Consider the following 23,684-nt stretch of genomic DNA (forward strand, 5'->3'; position numbering starts at 1 on the left):
GGAAAGCATCTGTAATATAGCTTCCATGTGGTGTATGGAAATGGAAAATGGGGTGTGAAGGATAAACATCCACTGGTTATTAGAGGCATGGTCTTAAATTGCAATGGTAGCCACACTGCTAAATGACAAAATATGTTCCTCTGTCTGTAAAGCATACTTTTAAAGCTGTTGGAAGTTTGGTTATTTCTTGCTGTAGACAGTGGAGCATAGCAGACCTTTCATTTGAGTAATGGTGGGTTACAATAGAAAAAACAAAAGCTTCTGCACAGTTTTTCCACAGCAGATTTAACTTTTAGTGAAAGAGAAAGACCGTCTTGCAAACCGTGAAGCTTTTTATCGTGTGTGCTGATTTCTGTAGAGTTCTCATGAGGTCTACTTATCATCGTCATCCAAAATGTATGTGGTGGACAAAAATTTCTACCAAAACACTAAGTGTATTCATGCGAGCCACTGCATGGTGGGTCGGATCTCTGTTTGGCTCGCACTCCTGTCTCTGAGGTCAGACTGCAGAGCCCCTGGCCCAACAATAACACCAGACCATTATAAGGCCCATATGAAGGCAATAAAATCAGTTTTGGTTCTGATTGTTTTTATGTCCCCTTTGAGAAGTTATTGTAATTAAGTAAGTAGAATCGATCTCAAAATGTGTGTGTGTGTTTGAGTGAAAGAGAGATGGAAAGAAAATGAGAATGCCAGCATGCTTAGTGTCAAAACAAAAGAAGGTAAACCCTTTATTTTCTTCTCAGTATACATTACATAATCAACAAAAAAAAACATTCTACAGTACTTTAAAAAATAATTTTAGAAAACAACAAATCGGATTTGCCCGGCGAGTCTCTAAATTGCTTGAAACTGCAGTGGAAGGCCTGGCTGAGCATAAGTCCATGTTAAAAAAGACACAAAACAAGAGAGAGCAGATACAAACAAGATGCCAATAACCAACATTGATCAAAGCATCAAATACTAAAAGTGAAAACAAACACAGAGAACAAAGTACAGCACTGAGCATCTGTACAGTCATTCCTTTCAAGGCAAAGCCAGAATATTCCTGGATGTGTGGCGCCACTAGCGTTTGGCCACAGGACGAGGGGGTACCAGCAGAAGCCCCTCTCCAATGTAAGGTCCACTGGTGATAAGTCAAACCTAGCTCCAGCTCCTGTGGTGTGATTTGTGGAGGGTCAAGGGTCGATCTCCATAGGAACAACCGTGAGGATAGCGTCCTCGTTTCCACGGCGCACAACTATGCTCAAGGTGACGTCCCGCTTGACGGCGGCACTGACGTCAGTCGCTGATGAGATCCTCTGGCCGTTGACCGAGATGATGACATCGTGCTCTTTGAGTCCAGCACTGGAGGAAAGAAGAAGATCAAGACTGATCAAGGGCTTCATGAATGGCAAGCACTTTATATGTGAGTAACAGTAATAATATCCATTTCGGTTATCTGGGGCCGATTATCTTAGTAGAGTGACATGATATTCCTGCACAGTTTTAGCCACTAAAGAGGTATATGGGACTGAAAGGTAACACTTGCCAGTGATGAGGGCTTCCTGTTGGTTTAACAGCTGCTGCATGTCACCCCCATCACTCTCTACCCTCATTTCCTGTCACCTCTACCCTTTGTGGTATTAAATAAATGCAATGATGCCACAAAGAAAATGACGAAAACAACAACAAAAGGCCAATACTCTTCTGCATGTGGTCTTAGTAACACAGTGTGTAATAACTTACATTTTGTGTGGTGGTATGCATTATTTTCTTATTGTCAGCCAATCCCATGAAAAGACCAAAAACATCAATGAATTCATATCAAATATTATTTATGTATTTAAAGCCAGATATATCATATTCCTCTTATTCTTCTGTTGTTGTAAAAAAAACATTAAAAACTTCCATCGCTAAAAATACTCCAAAACAGATGCACTATTTACTCCTTACTGAGGAAGATTTGCTAATAAATGTAGTGTTTTAGGAATTTGAAACGTGACATTATTTATGACATTCATTCATGCCATTACATCTTCAGTAGAAATCGATGGGCTAACCGTTGAGCATATTGAGAGACGGACTAACTCACTATTTGTTTTGGTCTTTTCATTTGTAGACAATAATAAAAACGTACATGATCAGTCCGATCCTTCAATTATCAAATATGATGATTTTATGACAATGTCTTCTTTCTGCTTGCATAATGTGTTACAACAATTTCCTCTTCAGATTTTAGTAGAAATAAATTAATTTAATGCCTACAGATACACAAATAAATCAAGTTATAATCAAGTTATCCTACCGTATGTATCATCTTTAATCAAACAAATCTAACTTGTACTTTGGTCAGTTTTGGTTTGCAGGCCCGTGAGCACAATCTGAATCAACGTTACATCTCTTGTAAGAATTCTAACGGTGAGAACGATGATGATGGGAATAGTAGCACAGCAAGGTGAGAGCGCCTTGCAGATAAAAACATGTTGGCCAAACGTACACCCGTACTGAAAAAACAAACAAACCATTAAATCTGAAACCACACGCAGACCGGGGGAGCAACAGTGTTGATATCGAAAGAGTACTCTAAATGCGGCTGCTTAATCACAGCCACATGCAAACACGGACCACCACACCTTCACTTGCCACAGCATCCATAAATAGAAGTGCAGCTCGGTGCTCCGCTCATTACACTCAGCTGCTCTAACACCTCCAACACAGCAAACCGATGGTTCTCTACAGCAGGGTCAACATTTTTTTAAAGGCCACAAAGCAGCACAAAACAGAGCGAGATCGAAAGCATGAAAGTGCAGCCTAGAGAATAACACGCATTATAAAGCCACAGAAATGCAATTATTCAGAAAGAAGGGTGATTTAGGCAACGAGTAAACTGAGGAGGCCCTGTAGGGGACCCTGCTCTGGAGTGGGCTGGGTGAACAGGCGCAGGAAAACCACAGCGCAGCCAGTAACCTCCCCGCATGAGGTTTGAAGGAAATAGCTGACCTCGGCGTCTTCCGAGCCCCACTCTGCTGGAGTTGTGGTGGCGGCTGATTGGAGTGGACTGCGATTGTGGGAGGAGGGGGATATTTTAGAGGACCAGGCACTCCAGGCACGCAGGAGTGAGCCATGATCTACGTCCCATTACGACAGTTGTGTAGGAGGCTTTGTGTGTCTTTGAGTGTGTGTCTATGCACACTTGACAGTCAGAGGAGGGAAATAAAGCAAAGGAAGGAAATGAAATCTGTCTATTTGCAATGCGAGAGGGGAGCAGGAGCTGCACGGAGAGTGACGACAGCGAATTAAGAGGACACGTGTAACGACAATATCAGGTAGCTGAGAAACAGTCAAAGGTAAGTTGCATTTGTGCCTCACTGAAAACCAAAGATGTTACAATCAAGTTAATTCAAACTGAGCCCACTCTAATGGAGCCATATGGATAAAACATATTCCTTACGTTGCAGCCGGTGTCTTCGCGATGACCTCCATGACGTAAGCGCCTGAGGTGACGTCAGGGAAGTCACGGTGTCGAGTCTTTAGCTCTTTGGCCAGCCTGGAGGTAGAAAACGGGGCAGAGAGTTTAGCAATCAACCGCCATTTTTATAAAGCCAAAAATAAGAAATGTATATGTTGCAATATCCCATTGTCGAAGCATAATGAAGGCTGTACTATAGTGTAGTGTGCAACTTACGATAGAGTGAGAGTCATCATCCTCACACCAATGTACTTCTTCTTAGCAGCCGCTCTCCCTAGAGATGGACAACAACACAGTACAGATACAATCATTCAACCTCTCGCCTGCAACAGTCTGGGTTCTTAGTTTTATGAGGGCATTTGTTTTGAACTCCAAAACCATAAAACTCCCCCAGGGTATTTTCTTTGTGTGTGAGTGATAGACATATTACTTTAGATTGGGCAGTGGATCACAGATTATCTTGCACATGTCTCGCAGGACAGTGTGCACATGTACTCTTTCAGACAAATCAAGACGCCAAGCTGGCAGTCACATATAAAATACATGCGTGTGCTGTTCCAAAACTCTACGTGAGGTAAACGATGAAAAACAATAAAATAAAAGAGCAACCTGACATGTGCTGGCATTTTCTTCTTAGTAATTTATTTGCAATGTCAACATATTGTTGGGTAATGCTGGGCAAGGATTCATAATGCTAGAAATGTAGGTCATATATTGCAAGAGAGCAGAGAGATGAAAAATATCAACCAAAGAAATGGCATGCAGAATTATATCTTAACTATATCTTAAACTGTGCACATGAGATGTTGGTTCAACTCTTGTGGCAAATTCTACGAGTTTTCCTCCTACAGTTTGTCTTGGAGATTGAATAGAAGTAATAAAATGAAAACATAATAGGTTTTGTCAGTGATAGCTCGTACCTCTGGACAGCCTGTCGTGGGACTCTGCCAGGAACTCTCGTATTTTGTCTGAGGGTATGGCAAAGGAGATGCCGGCAGTCACTTTCAACGTGTTGATCCCAATCACCTCGCCATCCTAAAACAGCAAAGCCCAGTTTAGTCTTTGGCGACACAACCATTATCGTATGGATTTTAACATTTCATGGGAATGTAAAAATGGCTTACCAGATTTATCAGAGGCCCTCCTGAGTTGCCGTACTGTGAATCAGAAAGATGCATCACTTAATATTTGTGTTTGTCAGAAAAATAAAGCGTAGCCATGCATCTTCATTCGCGTACATTTATGATGGCATCTGTCTGGATGTACTCCATGTCGGAGTTGAGGAGGCCCAGCTCTTTGCCGCCTCGCTGAGTGGTGCTGACGATTCCCGTAGTGACGGTGTTCTGGAGGGAAAACGGGCTGCCGATAGCGACCACAAACTCCCCCGGTCTCAGGTCTGATGATCGGCCCAGCAACAGAACAGGGAGCTTCGTCTGCAAGTGAGAAAACACACAGAGGGACGACATGTTCACATCAGTAAGTAGAACCAAACACATAAAATGAACAATTTATAAATGAAAATGACATGAAGGCATGGCCTGTTAGTGGAAGCTGGTCTGATGAATACATCTGCTTTATAGTATTAATGTGTTTTGGTGACTAATATACCGACATCACAAAAGAGAATGTAATGCAACATATTTTCAACATATTATGGCTCTAAAAGAAAATCTCACACTCAGTGTTGCTTCAAGTGCAATTACTCTACTGAGCTTTAATGACTTTTCACAATCGTTTGTTTTATGCGTGGACAGCAGGAAAATAATTACAACCAAACCACAAACAATCTTCTGAACACAACCCACTCAATGTTGCATTGAAATGCTCCCCAAAAGAACCAATTACTTATTTTCCACCGCAGTAAGAAGTGACATTTAGCCCAAACAACGCAACTCAAAATGCTAATAGTCAAGATCAAAAGCTTTCTTTGTTTAACTGAGAGTGTAGCCCAGCTGTTAAATCATTCCTAAAGGCGAGTGTGTGCCAACAGGCCACAGAATAATGAGAACCGTAAGCTCCGGTTGGCCCTGTTACACTGGGCAGTGGAAACCAGGCTACGGAGAGCTGGCCTCTACAGACAGACAATATATACAGTATCTATTCATCCACAGTGACAGTTTCCTCCTCTAAATGAAATCATCTCTGCTGGGCGGCCTGCAGTCGAAGCCCACGCGCCACCACATAACGTTGAGTGCATGCAGCGACCCGACGCCCTGACGGCAGGCGAGCACTATCTTAGACTAAAGGACCTGTCCCGATTGCTCCTCCTATGTATCCATTTTGTTTACTGAGGGTTATAAATAGGAGCCGGAGGAGGCTGTAAGGTAACTGAGACAGCAGCACAAGTTGGCACACACACAGACAAAAGAATCAAAGTGAACTATGCACACCCAGTCGAACACTCAGACATCGCACGCTTAATCACAAATCATATTCTCAGTCATAAAACATGACACCTTGCTGCCAACGCATGCATACTTTTTCCTCTCTGTATATGGACGTCTGCAGGTAAAAACAACATAAACTGACAGCAGACATATGATTCATAAACTAGAAATAGGACCGTGGGAAAACATTTAAGACAGTTTTGATTCAGTCGCCGGCATTTTAGACATTGCTGTAAACAATCTCGACCCTAAAGGTGAAGTTATTATTAGAAGATGACAAAGATAGTGACAGCCAGTAACTGAGGAAGAGGACCTTTCAACCCTACTTTCCACCTTACCCCCCACACACAGACACACAAATACAAAAAAACACTCATGTCTGAGGTCGTGTTCGTGAATCCTGTGGGTTTGCTCGAACATTGTAGGGAAGTTAAAAGTAAACACGGCACACACACACACACACAGAAGTATGTACATGAGCTTGCATTTGGCGAGTGCAAACACACACACACACACACACACATACACACAAACAAACAGGCACCTGACACAGGAGTAGCATGCTGTATAATCCCCCCCCCACACTTCACACTCCCATGTGAAATAAGAGTATAACCAGATGGAGAGAGGAAGCAAGTGAAACACACAGCTGAGAGAGAGAGGACGTCAGGTGGACGTTAGTCCCTGCCAAGACATTCAGGACTCGGCCGGTCACCACGATTATGATAACGGTTAGTGATACTGGCGGTGTCATAGCGACTGTTGCTATCAGGCCGAAAACCTTGCATCTTCAAAATGTCAACTCTGAGGAACGGCTTTGTTCTCAGCACGACTGCAGCTAATCCTAATGTCTTCTGAAAGAGTTTAATGAACGTGAGTAATACAGAGTTCACACACACACGCACAAAATCACAATGCATTAAAAAAGAAAATCATGTAAAAAGAATTGCATCAGTACGCTGACAGCCAAAAAGAGGTGAGAGGGCAGAACAAACGCTGAACATGCAGACTGCCCAACTTTTTGAAAGACCCCGAGCTTACATATCACTTACTAATCGTGACTAGTCAGCAATCTGGAATGAGTTGTGGAAAATCTTCTCGCCATGCGAGTCTGCCTCTCCTGACCACCCAAGTGACTCACCCTACTATTTTGGCTGAAGGTTAGGACTGCACTCGTACTTCACCCAAAGACGCTATAGCCACACTTACAGGAAGGAGGCAAGGTGAAGGAGGGAAACAACAAACACCACAAACCACTGGAAGGACAGTCTGAGAATGTGAGACGAATGAGTCAAACACAGTTTACTTTGATATCATGAGACCGGTTTATGACCAAAGAAATATCTTTGGTCTAAGACCCAGAAGAGCAGCAGTTTGATAGTCAAAAAAAACTAAAAAACATACGTGCTTCAGAGTTTCTGAAAAAGTCTACAAGGATAGCTACTTCCTGAAAAGGAAACCATTTTTGTTTTCCAAGTTCTTGAGTGTTTAGATAAGAGAGAAAAGTGGGGCATCAGATTAAAGGAGGGAGGACTAAACAACGTTGACCAAAGAAGTAGTTGAAAGCGGCTCGTGTTGTTTTCCGTCTTCTATCGCTGAGCTGAGATTTTGATTCAGCCTCCTGCACACAGACAGATTCTCGGGACGACGCGGCGAAGGGACAGTCGGACAGATAAGCTAGCAGAAAAAGCAAACAGCCCGCTTTGAAAATAGCAGCACAGTTGCCGTAGAGACGTGTCATTGTGTAACGTTACAACCTTGCTCGTTTGGAGCCTCATTTAAAAGCCATTACACTAACTACCGCTTTATGACCCGAGGAACCAGGTGCATACCATCCCAAGCCTAGATGGACTATGGCTTAATAGTCTCTGAGACACATGTGTATGTATATACGCACACAGACACACACACACACACACACACACACACACACACACACACACACACACACACATATGAGCACACAGAAAGAGGGAGTAGGCTGCCAGGGCATGAACCCTCACAAACTCAAGTCTGTAAATTAAAACACACACACCTGGCACTGCTTGGATATACAGCTAGTTAAAAAAAACACACACACACGTTCAGAGTAGGAAGCTGCTTTGGGGTCAGAGCGTGGCCCAAACCGTGTGGAAGCTAAACTGCAGTCACTTCACACTTTCCTGTTCTTTTCATACAGGTGACTTCAAAGCAGGGAACTAACTTCTATAAGTTCCACCTTGCAACATTCATAAATACACAAAGGTCTAGGGTTGTACATGTGCCCTCGGGGGTTGTGCTAATGCAGATAAAAAAATCCTGGGGCAGGATTCAGCACGCTCGTACATAACATCAAGTCAGAGGAACGGAAGATCAGGCTGAGGGGACACCACATGTGTGTGTGTGTGTGTGTGTCTGTGTCTGCTTGTATGGCGCGTACGTGACTCCTTTATGTGTGCATGAATGCCTGTTTGTGCGTGTTTGGTAGACCGACAAAATATGTAGGTGAATGTAACCATGAATGTTACACACAAAGCCATAGTCAACACATTGAAGTGGGTCTTCGCTCCGCTGAGCATTTCCTCACACTGTCAGTAACATCAACGAGTTCAAATCACACCGGCTGAGCCATATCCTTGCTGACACTAGTACGGAAACCACTATGGTTTCCATATGTTGTTGGGAAGGTTTTCGGTCGGTCTATAAGAGCAAACATATGTCAGTGAGTTCCTTGTGTATGTTCCACTCTGTGCAGCTTTGCACGAGAGCTCAGAGGGCTTGAGGGCGTCTCGGCTCTGGCCAGACACCACAAAAACTTTGAACTGCACAAACACAATGATGAGAGGAGATGAGGTCTTCATTTGCTTCAGGATAACTGCCTGAAGTATGTGAACCACAACTCACTCAAGTATTAGGTCATACTTTTTGTTTATATAGTATAGAAAAGTTTCTTTGTGCTATGGGATGACTGGCAACCTTTTCAGTATTTACACCGGTGTGTGCTGGTCAGGGGAGGTTCTTCCCTGAATGGAAGAAGAGGTTTTAGTAAATGGACATTTAACTGCCAACACAGATATAATGGTGACACGAGTGAAAACTATGGCAGTAATTCTAATTCCTATAGCTTTTATATGTCTAAAGCAGCTATATTGTAGTCTAGACTCTTCTTTATATGGCTGGGGGAACACACTGGAAGTCAGTGCGTCCCTGGATCCCAGTCTAAAAAGCAGAGGGTTATCGCCCTGCCTGTATGTGTTGCACTCTCCTCAAGCCAACACCCAAACTGTGGAGTAAGACATTTGCAATGAATAAGTTAGCAGATAATAAAAGTCACTGGCTTACAAGAAGCCTCTCATTTACCTCTAGTCCAGAAAGTTTCCTCTTTCCAGGTTTTGAGATATCTGCCTTCGATGATTCAATAGAAGTGAAAGGCGGCCAAAACGTTTTAAAAAATCAAAAGCAACATGTCTTTTTATCTCTGGATTAGGAGAACACGGACAACAGTTAAGGGACAATTTCTTCAGCAGTACTATTGAAAACCATTCACTGTGAGAGTGAGGGCAGAGTAAACCTGTTTGAAATGTCGCTGCTGGATCTTCTTAAATGCCAATGCTGTGAGGACTACAAACAAAACTCAGCTCAACTGCATTGGATTTCAGAGGAGGATCATAAAACCTGGCCAAACAAAATAAAAACTATCGGCATTGTTATGTGCCAGTAAGAGAAAGTTTCCAATTTCTTCCTAATTTGGGTGAACCAACCCTTAAAGGCAGGGTCAGAGGATATAATCTATGCCCCTAATTAAATTAATTTTAAATAGGTGTTGTGAACACACCAGAATACACCATAGCTTTGTATCTATTTAGAACAAAAAATGCAATTTTAAAAAGTGAATGTCTCAAATATACTGTTCGTTATCAACAATCTGTGGTTGATCTGAAATGCTTCATACGCACACATAAAGTGATGTCATTGAATGGTAACCCGAAACAGTTTTAGGCTGCTGGGGTTTGAAAACAATTACGCAGCCAAAAAAAGAAAGTGCATCAAGACCCAGCGGGGCAAAAGAGTGTGTGTGTTGTTCTTGGCTCTGTTCCCACCCGACTTCATCCTTAAGCATGGGAACCATTTTGGTCACAGGGACAAGAGATGAAGGAGAGAGGTTGGGTCAGGAGGAGAGGAGGATGTTGATTCATTTCCCCTCTGCGTGTCTCTGAAGGACGCCATGCAGTGTCTTCCCACTGGCAATGGAGCGTGTCCTCCTCGTCCCTGCAGTGAAACCCATCCGTGTGCACACAAACACACAAACAGATTTGAATAATTGATTGCAAGCTTGCATTTGTCTGTCAGTACTGTTAATCTAGGGAAATGTACACATCTCTTACTTCCTGGGTAAACATTTACCCAATGTCACATTCCTTTCTCTTTCCTCTCTGCACAGAGACACAGAGACAAACTCATGCATATTCCAATAATAGCCGAGTCCAAACCAGCACCAGGCAAAAGTCCCAGAGAGAGGGGTTTGAGAGTCTTAATAGTGATGGGTAACACAGAGACAGACAGCGCTATTGTTTCAGAGGACCAATAGAAAAACTGCCAGACTGCAACATCTCATACAAAATATTTTAGCATGAGGGTTAAGCTAATGACTAATTCATTTATAGTTAACAGTTTTAGTGGTAATTACTTCTTTTTGAGGCAACTTATCATTACACCGCCACTGGTGTCTAAAACAGGAATAGGAAGCTTTCCATTCTAGTATGCCATATATATGCAGATTCAAATAATAACTCTTATGTTTTGGGTTTTATCTAAATGTCCAAAAGCTTGACAGGCCTGCTGTGCCTACGAACCATATGTTTTGAGCTCCAGTCAGAACAAAGCCTATCGATGCATTCACTGGATTCAGCGAAGTTAATGACGGCACAGGCCATGCAGTAAAATGATCTGGAATGATATGGAAAATTCCCTGCACGCTACATTTGAGTGTTTTGAAGTCCTTCCAAGTCCGTCCGGGTCAATATAAATCAATATGATTAAATAAATGTCCCTCCAAGCCAGCGAGCTTTCAAGTCAGAGTGAAAGCAGGTAAATCTGAACGCGTCCAATTCATTGTAAGCACTTCCAAGTGAATGTGGCCGTGTCCGAGTTCTGAGTGAAAGAATGAGGTTAATGAGAGGCCTTTTAAAAGCTGAAGCACAATGAGTTCTATCATTATTGTGCCGTTGCCACATCACACAATGCACTCATTAGCCTATTAGCTCATAGAGTCCTCCAGACATATGGATCCATTTTCCAGGCCTTGACCACATCGCTCGGTCTTTCTCTGTCCCTCTTGCTTTCTCTTTTCCCCCCCCATTCTTTCTACACAGGAACAAGTGAGTACAACACTTCCCCCCCCTTCCCTTCCCCTCTGAAGTTCCATCTGCTGTAGACGGACTAATGTATTCCCCAGAGCTGAGGGCTAGACCACAGCCCAGAGAACGGACTGGGTCTGGCTACCAATAAACTCCAATTTCATATAGAAAAGGGGAGAGAAAGAAGACAGAAGCGAGTCTTTACGCTCAGGGAAAACCTAACTCTATACTTTCTCACTCATAAACTGGTGCAATTGTTTATTGATTATCTGTGGCCGCTTCTGGAGTGCTGACGTTCACAGCGTTCAGCTTTTTAATCTAACAGATAGGACGCTATGAGGAAAAGAGTAAGGGGCAGAGAGCGAAGGCAGATGAAGAATGAGGGCGAGGAGGATGGATGATTAAAGATATATTTTCAGCCCCCGTCATGGTATGAATTTAACTCACATATGGTCATTTTGCTACAAGACACACATTTCTCTAAAAAACTAAATAACTGATCTGTAAAGCTTCTTAAACTAAAGATATATTTGTTTAGCATCGTACTGCTTTTAACTCTACAACTTCCTTTTCTTTTTCATTCTCTATGGATCCAGAGTGCAGTAAGAATTTAGGGATATCTTTTTTGCTCTGTGGCATTGCTGTTACCTCAGGTCAGCTATCAGAGATGTAGAATTGAGACTTGACACTTGGCCGGCTCGGCTATGTCAACAATCACAGAGAAGCTGTGAACACACACAGAGGGAGAGTGACTTCATTCTCTGCTCAGGTAGCCATTACTCCACCATATCTTTACATAGCAAATAGTTGTTTGTTGCTATATTAATTTATGTTGCATCATTATAACAGTCAGTAGTCAGAGACTTGAAGACAACTGACTTGCAATTTGCTTATGAAAACTTAACTTTGGACTTGCCCGCAAGGACCCCAGATTTGATTTGAGACTTTGTTTGACAGCACTCCGTTATCTAAACGTTCAGTGATGTTTCCTTGTATAAAGGAAGAATATTTCAAAGCTGGAATTCACAGTTATTACTCTTGGGTACTGAAATTAAATACCCTGTAGCTATAGGTTTGGATGACTATACTTTCCCTTTTAAATGTAATCCAAATGACAAGTCTCCTCGGCCTCCCACCCTCTCATTACATCTTACTCATTCTCCAATTTCGCCCTGTATTAGTTACACAGGCACACACCTACACACACACACACACACACACCAACTTCCCCTCATTAGCAGAAATGCCAGTTCCATCTAAATCATGTGTCCTTTCCAAAGAGACCACATGTCTTCTGGGGCTTCATCACTGACTCATGGCCTGGATGACCTGCTCCGACTTCACACAATGACTGACAGTCTTCATCACAACAAGTACACCCATGATGGTGAATGTGTTTTCTACCAGTGTGACACCCTGAATACATCTGTCATTTGATTACAATTAAACCTGCTTCATTGCAATCACCTGTTGCTCATCAAGCAGTTAAGTCGTGATGTCATGCAGAGGACTTCTGCAATGATGAAGCACACATTATTGGTGACCAGCACAAGTTATTTTTCATGCTTCCACAACATGAAGTAACAGTCATTCCTGAATCTGCAGCCATCTGCAACACGTGTGATTTGTTTGCATCACGTGATGCAAACAAATCCCCCTAATGATGATCAGCTTGCCATCAAAAGACGGAACATCTTTCATTATAGGATGAACAAAAACAAAGCTTCTTTCACTGCTCTTTTTCGCACTCTTCGCTCCCATTGTCGGCTGAACAAAAACGTGAATGTTTCAACCTCTTTTCAGACTTCGAGGTCTTTTTAATGCACCTTGTGTTGCTGTCATAAGCATCTATTCAGCTGTGTCACCCAGCCATGAGAGTGAGCTCCATAATGCACTCAGCTCTGCTATGACTGCCAGTCAATAGGCCCTGGACCTCTGCCACGCTAACGTGGATCCCTCTGGCCCAGTAGACGGAGAAATAAACACAGAGAGGGACGTGGAGAGAAAATGCAGCAGACACATGTCCTGTGCCGCAAAGATTATCGAAAGATTATCAACACTGGCCACAGGTTTGTGATAGTGAGTTTTGTAATATCTGTCAGTTGTTTTTGCAGCCTGTAGTGCCTGAACAGCAACAGGATCTGGACCGACTGCCAGACAGCTGTCTTTTGAATACCCATTTTGGCTGCACCTGCATTCTCACTTTACTTCACTTGCACTCTGAATCATCTCCTAGATTTTGAATACTATCATGCCAGACTTCATTCCCCCAGCCTACAAATGTCCCAACAGTTTAATTGCTAAACAGTGAGTTAATGTTTTACAATTGACTCATAAATCTTTGAATAAAAGCTCATTTTTGAAACCAATATTCATTGTTTTCATCCTGGAGCCTGGTCAAAAGCATGGTTTTGTGTCGACATGATTTGGTGGTTGTGACTACGCACGAATGGATGAAATGTAATAATTTGGATCAAGAACCAAAATACAAGAAAATAAGAGAAAAGTTTAGTGAGATAGTGAAGGAAAAGCATCCTCCAGTAAGAATGTTTCTCTGGCCTGAATTAAACAAATCACATCTCAATGAGACACACTCTCGCTAAAACTTTGATGAGAGGATCAATACCACCAAAACGAAAGTGAGCAGAAAATGTGTTCAAGCACTTGGTGTCTCTCTAAATATCTGTACTAGTTCTGTCATTTTGCTGGCCTTCTAACTGACCGGTACGTCGATCTTGATGAGGGCGATGTCCGATTTCTCATCCACGTCTTTGATTTTGGCATCGTAGGAGCCGCCGCTCTTCAGCTCCACTTTCACTCGGTGCTTATTGGCCACGACGTGGGCATTGGTCACAATCTGACCATCTTCTGCCACGATAAAGCCAGAACCACTGGCCACCGCCACCTCTCGCTTGGAATATGTCATCCTGTGTGTGGAAGGAGAGGATGGTGGGAGAAAGGAGGAGGGGATTAGAGTATTTCCCTTCACTTCACTCTTTCAACAGGTGTCCTCTTCTAGAAAAACAAACTGAGAAGACAGCAAAACCAACGCATGATGTAACAGCAGTGTAACACGCCACACATGAAAGCAAACAAAGTTTAAAGCACTTGAGCGTCTGCACAGGAAGTAAATATATAAACAGTAAGTATTCAAAGGTGAGCTGGAGAGATAAAGTATACATAAAAACGGTAAGAGGAAGGAACAAATACAGACTGAAGACTTTAAATACAGCACAACCTCAATGAAGAACAGCTTTCAAGTCAACCTGAGGCAGCGACGGCGGAGGAGGGAGGAAAAAAGACAAGAGACAGATCTGAGTGAAAGATGGAAACGTGGAAATCAAAGAGCTGCAGACGTTGAAAGAACCACTTTGCGAGCTACAGTGACAGACGCGACGGAGACGACGCAGACAAAGAATTGAGGTGTCAAAGAAGGATGAGATAAAAGAGCATAAAAGTGAGAGGATGAAAAGAAAAGACGTTGAAAGACTGAAGTGGAGAATGAGGTGCTCTACCAACTAGTGTGGTCTGGTTAAGTACACAGGTGGGCTGTTAAATTATTGTGTATTTCAGTCTGTCCCACACACACACACACACTCTCACACACACACACACACACAGGTGCATGGCTCTTACTTGCGGAAAAGTTCAATGTGAACAACAGACGGAGCAATTTTCTCCACCACGTCGGCGATGAAGTTGTATTTGTGTCTTGGGCTGTCTGGGTTGTCCTGAGCTGGAAATACAACACACACACACACACACACACACACACACACACACACACACACACATACACAGGTCAGGATGTCAGACGAGTAAAAGCAAACAAAAGATGCACCGAAATACTGCATGATGTAAGAGCTGTGTGAGAATAGAAAACCAACAAATAAAATTGGCCTTTATCATAACACAGAGGGGGAAAGAAAAGATGACAGTTTGTCTGTGGTGGAGACTGTCTAGGTCAGGTCTGACACACATGCAGACACACTCATTTACAAACTCTTAACCCTGACCTTAAAACGCTCAAATGAATACTCAACCTTGACCTTTACCCCTCTTCCTTCATTGTTGATTGTATGCACCGACTCTAAATTCTTGAACCATCAACAGATCTTTTGTCAGGACCAAACTGGTCCTCACAAGTATATTACCACTCAGACTCACACGCACACACACACTGTCTGACACTGTATGTATGAGGACTGCCAAATTCACTGAATCACCCATCCCACCGTCTATCCAAGGCAAGTCAGGAAATCTTGACTGATTTACCTGGTAATTAAGGTCTGCCCAGAAGACAGTTTAACCAAAGCTATGAATCAAAACTCCCTAAACCTTTCCCTCTGAGCTTTTTATCCTGCCAATGCGTAAACCCTTATTTTGCCACGAGCCTCACACTATTTTTCAACCGTTGCATTCTCCTAGAGAGCACAATTTACAAAAGTCAAAGGCAGCCATAAGCCCTGGGATATCATTGATTGCAGTGAAGGGTTAAGGAAAGAGAAAGAGTCTTTCCACTTGAGGTGCATTTAAGTTAACAGAAGCATGGAATGAGCACCATCTTGCCGAACTGAATGCCACTAAATTATACAGTATAAAAACATTTGTCAACCCGCAGGGGGAACATTCTGGTGTTATATGATCATTTAACTCTGTTTAAATCTGTCTGTCTGTCTATCTATGCAACTAGTCTACACCCACGCTACGTGAGCCTGAACTTTGGCAAAGCGGTGGTTTGAATGCTGCCATGCTGATGTGATCATGTTCACCAATAAGTTTTGTGTGTTCAACACAAGTACAACTGAGACTGATGGAAATCTCATTAGTTTTGCAGGTATTAACTCAAAAACCAACGTATTGAAAACTTTAAATTTTGATCCGATGATGGCAGTAGATAAAAAGTCAGGGGATCATCAAAGTGCTTACAGTTCATCCTGAGGGGGACATGGATGTCTATAAATGTCTATGATCAGATTCTATGACCATCCTTATTGTTATTGAGACATTTTACTCAAAACCACTAATGTAAAACCTCCTGGTGGCGCGAGAGAAAAAGTCATGGGATCACCAAAGTTAGTAGGGTACATCCTCTGGGTACCATGAACATCTGTGATGTTGAGATATTTCACAGCTGCAAACTTATGTTGTCTCAAACTTAAAAAAAAGTCAACGAAAATCAAAGTCATTGGTCTCAGCCTGTAGATCAGTGGTTCTCAAACTTGGGGTTGGATAGTTAATATTAGAAATAAAAAAACATATTTTTGACTGAGGAATGCATTTATATTACTTCGCCTGCAGCAGTGAGCATGCATGTGAGTTTATGATGGGGGATTTCCGGCAGATAAGTGGTAGAGAAAAAGTCACAGAACGTATCCAAAATCCACAGAGCCTGCAGCACATTGAACAACAACTAGGTGCTATCTATTCAAACAAAACAAAACTGGAGAGTCAAGAACACCAACCTAATTATTCTTTAAAACAGTTTGAATACAACTGCTCTAGATATCTGTATCAAATTTCATCCAATAGTTGTGAACACATTCAAGCCCAATATGTAAAACTCGTGGTGGCAGGAAAAATCAGGAGGAACACCAAAGTCAGTAGGTTTCATCATCTGGGGAGCATGAACATCTGTACAAAAAGTCATAACATCTGTAAGTTGTTGAGATATTTTGGTCTGTGCAGAAGTGTTGGACTGGTTCTCCAAACCTCCACATTTATTTTCCCAGTGGAACTTTTAAAGCTACAAATCAAGCATTAAATCTGATAAATCAAACAAGTTTCTCACCACAGTAAGAGAGAGAAGTAATGGAAAGATTGGAATCATTTTCCCCATGCTAGATTCACACCAGATTCAAGCTCCAGAACCTGTTGTTTCTGGTTGTTTCATACAGTCTCTTCCACTTCACCATGTTAACATGAGCGTTACACACACACGGGGAAATGTACTTGCAGAGACACACTGCTTCCACTGCAACGCTATGTGATGATAGTAGAATTATAGGCCCATTCGTGACGATTTGTTGGGAAATCATAAATCAGATGTGCCCAGTTCAGTTACATTAAAGAGTCCGGCCAAGCTATTGTTGCATGATTTACACTGTGTGGGATTATTTCACTACTGAACTGAGTTTAGAAAGGCTTTACTGTTGTAGAATTAAGTTGATTTACGAGCAGATGTCTCCTTAAATACCAAAAATGTCTCATTCATCTTTAACTTCGAAGTCATGAAAGTCACTGATGTGTGGAGAAAAAAAGTCAGCATGTCAAGCTTTTAGAGTAGCGTTGTAATCCACATAACTGCTTTTGTAACATTTCTCCATCTACTGAAATGTTGCCAGAGGCTCACTCGAAGCTCTGTAATTGCAGGCATCATATTGGTAACACATAATTGATTTTCCACTGTGAGCAAACAAAATAAGTACTTAAATATGGATATCATAGGGCAAGAAAAAGGGAGATACCTCAGCTAATGTAGCTGTTGGTAAGGTCAGAAATGTTTCAAGTGAAAGTGAACAGATACAGAAGACTTGCTTCCAGCTGTACGACACCGTGACACATCTAACTGCTCATACTCCAATACAGAGTTGCACTATAAAGTTTGCAAAGCATGCAGCTCAGTTAACTTAACTATAAGATCATGTTTCGTTATTGTCAATGATTTAAGTGAAAGAGAACAGAGGATAGACTTACTTCTAGTTGTAGGTCAATATGACACTAGAAACTGCTCCCAGACTTTACTACAATGTACTGTGCTGTAAGTAGTGTTGCTCAACTTAAACAGCTCCTTAGACATTGTTAGCTACATAGCTAGATAGCAAACCCTTATCTATACACACACACACACACACACACAAAGGCCCCATATCCTCATCACTCCATATACCCATTACCCCCTCCCTGCTCTACACATTGACCTTCACCACACGGTTGCCCTCTCAAGATCTCAGCTTCTTTTCTTACTCAATTTTCCCATACATAGTACCCACTGTTTTATTGGCGCCTGCAGGTGGAAGCAGTTTTTTCTGATCCCCTAAATTAAAAAGACTAGATGCGAATACAGTAAGGTCAGTTCCTCTTCTTTATGCACTGATACTCACACACACAAGTTCTCTACTGTTGGGTATACTGAGCCAGGCTTATGCTAAATGTGTGGAATACTATTATACTATTATATAAGATAATTTCCATTAAGTCACTGGTGGCACGATACACATATGTGACTCAACAGATGTGAATGTTAGGGCTCAGAAGTTTTAACATTGTGACTAATTTAGTTTGGATATGGCTCTGATTTTTTATACAGTCGAGCTTTGCTGCTGTTTATAATATTACAATGACACAATGGCAACATTTTGTGACCCACAGTGCAAATAACCCCATTTTTCCATTTCTAATTTTGTTTAAATTGTCGCATTTTAATGAAATTCTAAATAAAACGTTTTTTGCTTTATTAGGGACTTCACCCAAGGTTGGCAGCACACAATACAGCCAGAAACACACACACACACACACACACACACACACATCTAAATAAATAAGGGGGCAGTTTTAGCAGCATAGTAACAGGGAGGTAATAAGTTATGCATTCGGCTCAGGATAAAGAGATACACAGATCTACTGTCAAATGTACAGAAAGAAATGCTGATTTATCATTGTCCAACAGTGACTCTACTGGCAGAGAGGGCAGACAGGAGGTATGGTGGGCTTGGGAAGTCATAGGTTTGTTTGTGTTATTTTAAGGAATTAGATGAGATACATAAGAGCATAAGAGCGAAGGATGTCTATAAAAGAAGCTGTAGCAAAGATGGTCGAGCACAGAGAAAGAATGAGAAAGAGAATTACAGGCATCATGAACAGGAAGGAAGATAGATGAGAAAACCAGACAGGGAGACATGCAGAAACATGAGCCGAGACAGACTGATAGAACAACATAAAAAAAAAGGAAAAGACACATGCACAGAGATGATCGTTTAATATTATGAGTGGCTGAGACAAGTCGAGGAAGAATGTGCATATTCAGCACATGTCCCTAGCCGGAGTCACAGAGTGCATTCTGCTGTAGCAGCACAGTTACCCGGCAGCTACGAATTGTATCGGGTTTACGATTGGATTAAAATCTAAACAGATCATCTGCATGGCCACACCTTTATTCTGTTAATTTTGTAGGTTGTTTCAGCGGCCACCGTATGCAGTTCTGTGTAAGTAACAGGATATTTGAGGCATCCTGTTGCATCCGCTATCAAAGTCCTACATGTCATCCCTCACTGTCCCTCAACATTTTTTCCTGTCAGTCTCTCCATTATCACTGTCAATAAAGACTTTATATATAAATGCCAAAAACATAAAAAAGTGGGTCAATTCAAACAAATATGACCCCAAGGTCACAGAAATATTTCACCTAATTGTCTTTGCCAAAACGAACAGCTTCCATAATCAACGTCTTTACCGTCCAGACACGAAATGACATCATGCACAGTGTACTTGCATGTTTTCTTAACATGGGGCCAAGTTGCAGGGGATTTAAAGGCACTCAGAGGGGGTTGAGTTTCTTTTCAGTGTCAACTCCTGCTATTTGAATTCTACAGGCTTGATTACATCTTATGATAAATGTCAAAAAAAAAGAAACAGGAGAGATGCTAAAGGCAGCATTATTCTCCAACAGCTTGGACATCCGATTTATCAAATGACTCGTTTTATTGCAGCTATGGAAATTTGCACTGGGTTCCTTGGAACATCAATAGCACTCACCACCGCTCTGTTTCAGACATGGTCAGCTGCCTGGGCATGACTTAACTATGTAAGTTGCTTACACGACTGACAAACAAATGTGGCGATACAGTCTGCCCTACCACTACACCCACACGGTTTTTGATGTATATGTAAACCTTTCCCAAAAATATGGGTTGCTAATTTTGTGTTTTCCTTCAGTGTCTCCGGCCTGTTTTAAACTGTCTTCAACGGGGGAGGAATGATGGGTTTGAATCAGCGCCAGGCATTCCTTTATGTGACTGTGAAGTGTGATTTATGAGTGACAACAGAAAGACAGAGAGGGAGAGAGAGACACCGAGAAAAGAAAAAGAAGAGAGAGGAAGGAGCTGGGTGGTTGTGGGAGGAGGGGCGAGGTAAGTTTTCTAAGCTTTGAGCTAAGTTATATAGGTCTTTGAGGCAACAGGTTTTGAAACTTTTCATTCAGAGGTTTTCAACCGCAGATGTGGCGCAAACTTCAGATGGACATGTGTAAAACAGATACACCAAAAACTGATACAATGCCTTTACCACCTGCAGCCTTGTGTGTTTTCACATTCCTGAATACTTTGTATGATGCTTTAAGGCACATCACATACATGTATCATTAACGATGATGACTCACTGATTAAATTGCACAGAATGTGCATTCTCAGCTGGGCTGTTTCGTGCAGCAGCAGACATGAAGAATGACATATGATTATTATTGAGCTCCACCATTTAGGGTGAAATACTTTTCGTATGACACTCTGATAAAGTTCCAAGTCCATACAGAAACACTATACCAGTTATTACAAATGTATCACTTCAGTACTGTTTCATAATGGCTACAGTATATCTGACTTATCAGGCTTTGGAAATACCTTTTTGTTGAGCTAATGCAGGCTTCACTGGCTTGAGCTGTATTGTTTAAAACAATCGGATGGATTATAGCCATGTGACTGCTCACATCAAGCCTTACACAAGCTCATGACTTCATTCAACTGGGCAAAAGTAAAAGACAGCTCTCTGATCGAGTCTAATGCAGGAACAAGAGGGACACGCAGTTGAATGGGGGCTCTTGTTATCCTAAACACATGGGGATTGTGTGCCACTGAATGCAGCTTTAAGCTCCAACATCTGTGTGTAGTTCAATCCACAAACGTCATGTGTGGATTCGAGGGGTCACACGATCAAAGAGCAAGTTGTGAAGAGCGAATGTGACACACAATAAAGACAATTTACAGATTTACTTGAGCCAACCTGGACATGTTGTGAATGAACATAAATGCGTATGTTTGAGAAAGGCAAACAGTCCAGTGGATCTTAAAGGGAGATATTCCTTTCACAATAGTTTATTTCAGCACAAAGTGTTCCAAATAATTACTGTTAATGGCGCCACAATCATAACCATCCTACTTTCGACCATATCCTATTAATATATCAGTTTGTGTTGTGATCTAAACAACCTGAGCGTTACCTTTCCCGCAGGCTCCCCGCTGAATGAAAAGAACAGGTGGCTGCTGCAGCTTCTGCGCCCGGCGGCTGACCCTCTTCAGCTCGCAGATATTCCGGTAGGACACCCCATCGCTCCCACAAACCGGCTCGGTGGCTTTGCACACGCAAGTCCCGGTCTTGCTTCTCCTCCTCACCGTGATTGTGTACGCCACCCCGGCGGAGACCGAGCACTCCAGCCCCTCTCCGCACACCGGGTCCCCGAGCTTCCCCAAGCCGCCGCAGGCTTCGCCCTCGCTGGACGCGCACACCTGGCAGCAGTGGCAGGCGTCGAGGCTTTGTCCCGCCGGGCAGTCGGCTGATATCCGGGGACACATCGACTTGTCACACCGAGCGGGACATCCGATAACATAGCGGCTGGAGATTTGCGCATCTGCCGGCGCGGACGCAAAGGCTACGATTACGCACAACAGTGTCCAAATCATGATTCTTAAAACTAAACTAAAACAAGTTTTAAAAGTTTAAATAGAAAGTGTAAAAGAGTTCCAAAAGCTCGCTCTCTGCTTGCAGTGTAATGGGATGAGAGAGCTCAGTAGTAATGAGAGGGGAGTCACTTCAGCTGGAGAGGCAGTTAACAGAACCTCCACTGCGCAACCATTTACGCCACTTTACGTTTTTTTTGCTGGCACCACAACATCTACGCAACAAACTTTCTAGAAAGTCACAACAAGCCTGGTGATTGGTGAGAGCTGCGGTGTTGGTGTTTCTCCAGAAGTGTGAGGATAAAAGGAAAGAGGAAAGAGCAGAAAATAAACCTGCATGGGAGCTGAAGTACAATTATCTCAGCGCTGTGACAGTAAGCTAAATATTTGTCAAGAAACAGCTTCGCAAAAAGGGTAATGAAGTTGAGTTTAAATTCCCTTTTCTCTTGATTCCCTCCAAGGGAGATTAGGAAGGCCAAGGTCATCAAACCCTCAGAAAGCTAATTTCAGACCACCTTTGGCTGATATTGGCATTGAACCTGATGTAGTTATTTACAAACAAATAAATATAGAAAATGAAAAACCTAGTGGTGGAAGGAGCCACGGCACAGCAGTCCAGATGTGTTACCCGCTGCACAGACCTCCACACATCCTGCAGGCCTATTTCCTGCATGTTTTTCTTTACTACTCCCGTTATGAATAAGTTGCTCCTGGCATCCACACAAGCCCTGTGGCTAATTATGAAAATCAGCGTTGGAAAAAGTTGGGTGGATTGTAGGATTTGTGGAGTTAATGTAACATTATAAACAGCCACATTTGTTCTAATTGGAAAATTGCAAGACAACATCATATATGATCTTATCCCAGCTGTATAAGCACCCAGCTAGCAGGGAAATAAACAACATCTAATGGGGACATCCAGATAAAGTTCAAATGTAAATCAATCAAAGAGTAATCTAAACAAGTTTTTCCATTTTGCTGCATGCAGTTCTCCGAGAAAACTAACTCTCTCCGGAAATATAACCTTTAAATTCATAATCTGTTGAAAAAATACGTTTTAAGTATCAATGGACCAAATGTTAATGTTGGCGAACAACACATCTCTGTTAGGTTTAAATGTCTTGGGTGAGCTAGAAAAGAATGCAGTAAACACTGAGGCAATGCATCAGCGTAATAAAACCCCTCAATGTAATTTGATTGATTATGGGAACAGGGTTATTAATGGCTCTTGGTTTAAATGGTGTGGCTGGAGGCAGGGGTGCGCCACTGCTGCTTGGGAACCGAGTGGATTGTGGGACGAGGGTTTGCTGCGGTGCGCCAGCTCTCGGGGTAACACAAGCCTCTGTATCCAAAAGGCAATTAGAGAGGGGCATAAAGGGATGGAGGGCAGTCATATGCTCTCAAAGACCGGACTACCTTGTGCTGCACAGGAAACTGTGAGAGCGTAACCTGTAACCCTGAATTCAAGTTAGGCCGATCAGTTTAATGAGAGCACCATGTCATTTTGATGCATAACAACACACACACCGTCGACTGCTATACAAATGGATGAAACTCATACAGCAGTAGTGACACCGTACATCATCGTCAGACCCAATAATATGGCAAAACTCGCAGAGCTCAAGGACGTAGGCGAGAATCGGTGGGAAAATCCGCACATGAAAACAACCTCATCTATAAGGAACACCCATTCTCCAAACAAGACCAGTGAGTTTAACCGAGGATGGACTGCCCTGAGGTCTGTGTGATCTCTCCACCCCAGTCTGCTCTGGCTGAGTGAAGCCCTGGAGATTCCAAATGGGGCTTAATTTCCACGTCTGCAGCCACAACCAAAGTCTTTCAT

At 42.5% G+C, this 23,684-nt stretch overlaps 1 protein-coding gene across 1 annotated transcript; it reads right to left on the reverse strand.

Annotated features, from left to right (window-relative positions):
- Nucleotides 1-832: 832 nt before the first annotated feature.
- LOC306703309 (serine protease HTRA1A-like) lies at nt 833-21,844 on the reverse strand (the record flags this gene model as incomplete). Its single annotated transcript, XM_079169243.1, has 9 exons — nt 833-1,347; nt 3,434-3,529; nt 3,668-3,725; nt 4,372-4,486; nt 4,576-4,608; nt 4,690-4,884; nt 13,897-14,101; nt 14,811-14,910; nt 21,385-21,844. The coding sequence occupies 9 exons, from the start codon at nt 21,842-21,844 to the stop codon at nt 1,179-1,181; spliced, it is 1,431 nt and encodes a 476-aa protein (XP_079025369.1). The 3' UTR covers nt 833-1,178.
- Nucleotides 21,845-23,684: the final 1,840 nt, after the last annotated feature.

Source organism: Pholis gunnellus (genome assembly GCF_910591455.1).
Source record: "Pholis gunnellus genome assembly, chromosome: 11".
Classification (NCBI taxonomy): Eukaryota; Metazoa; Chordata; class Actinopteri; order Perciformes; family Pholidae; genus Pholis; species Pholis gunnellus.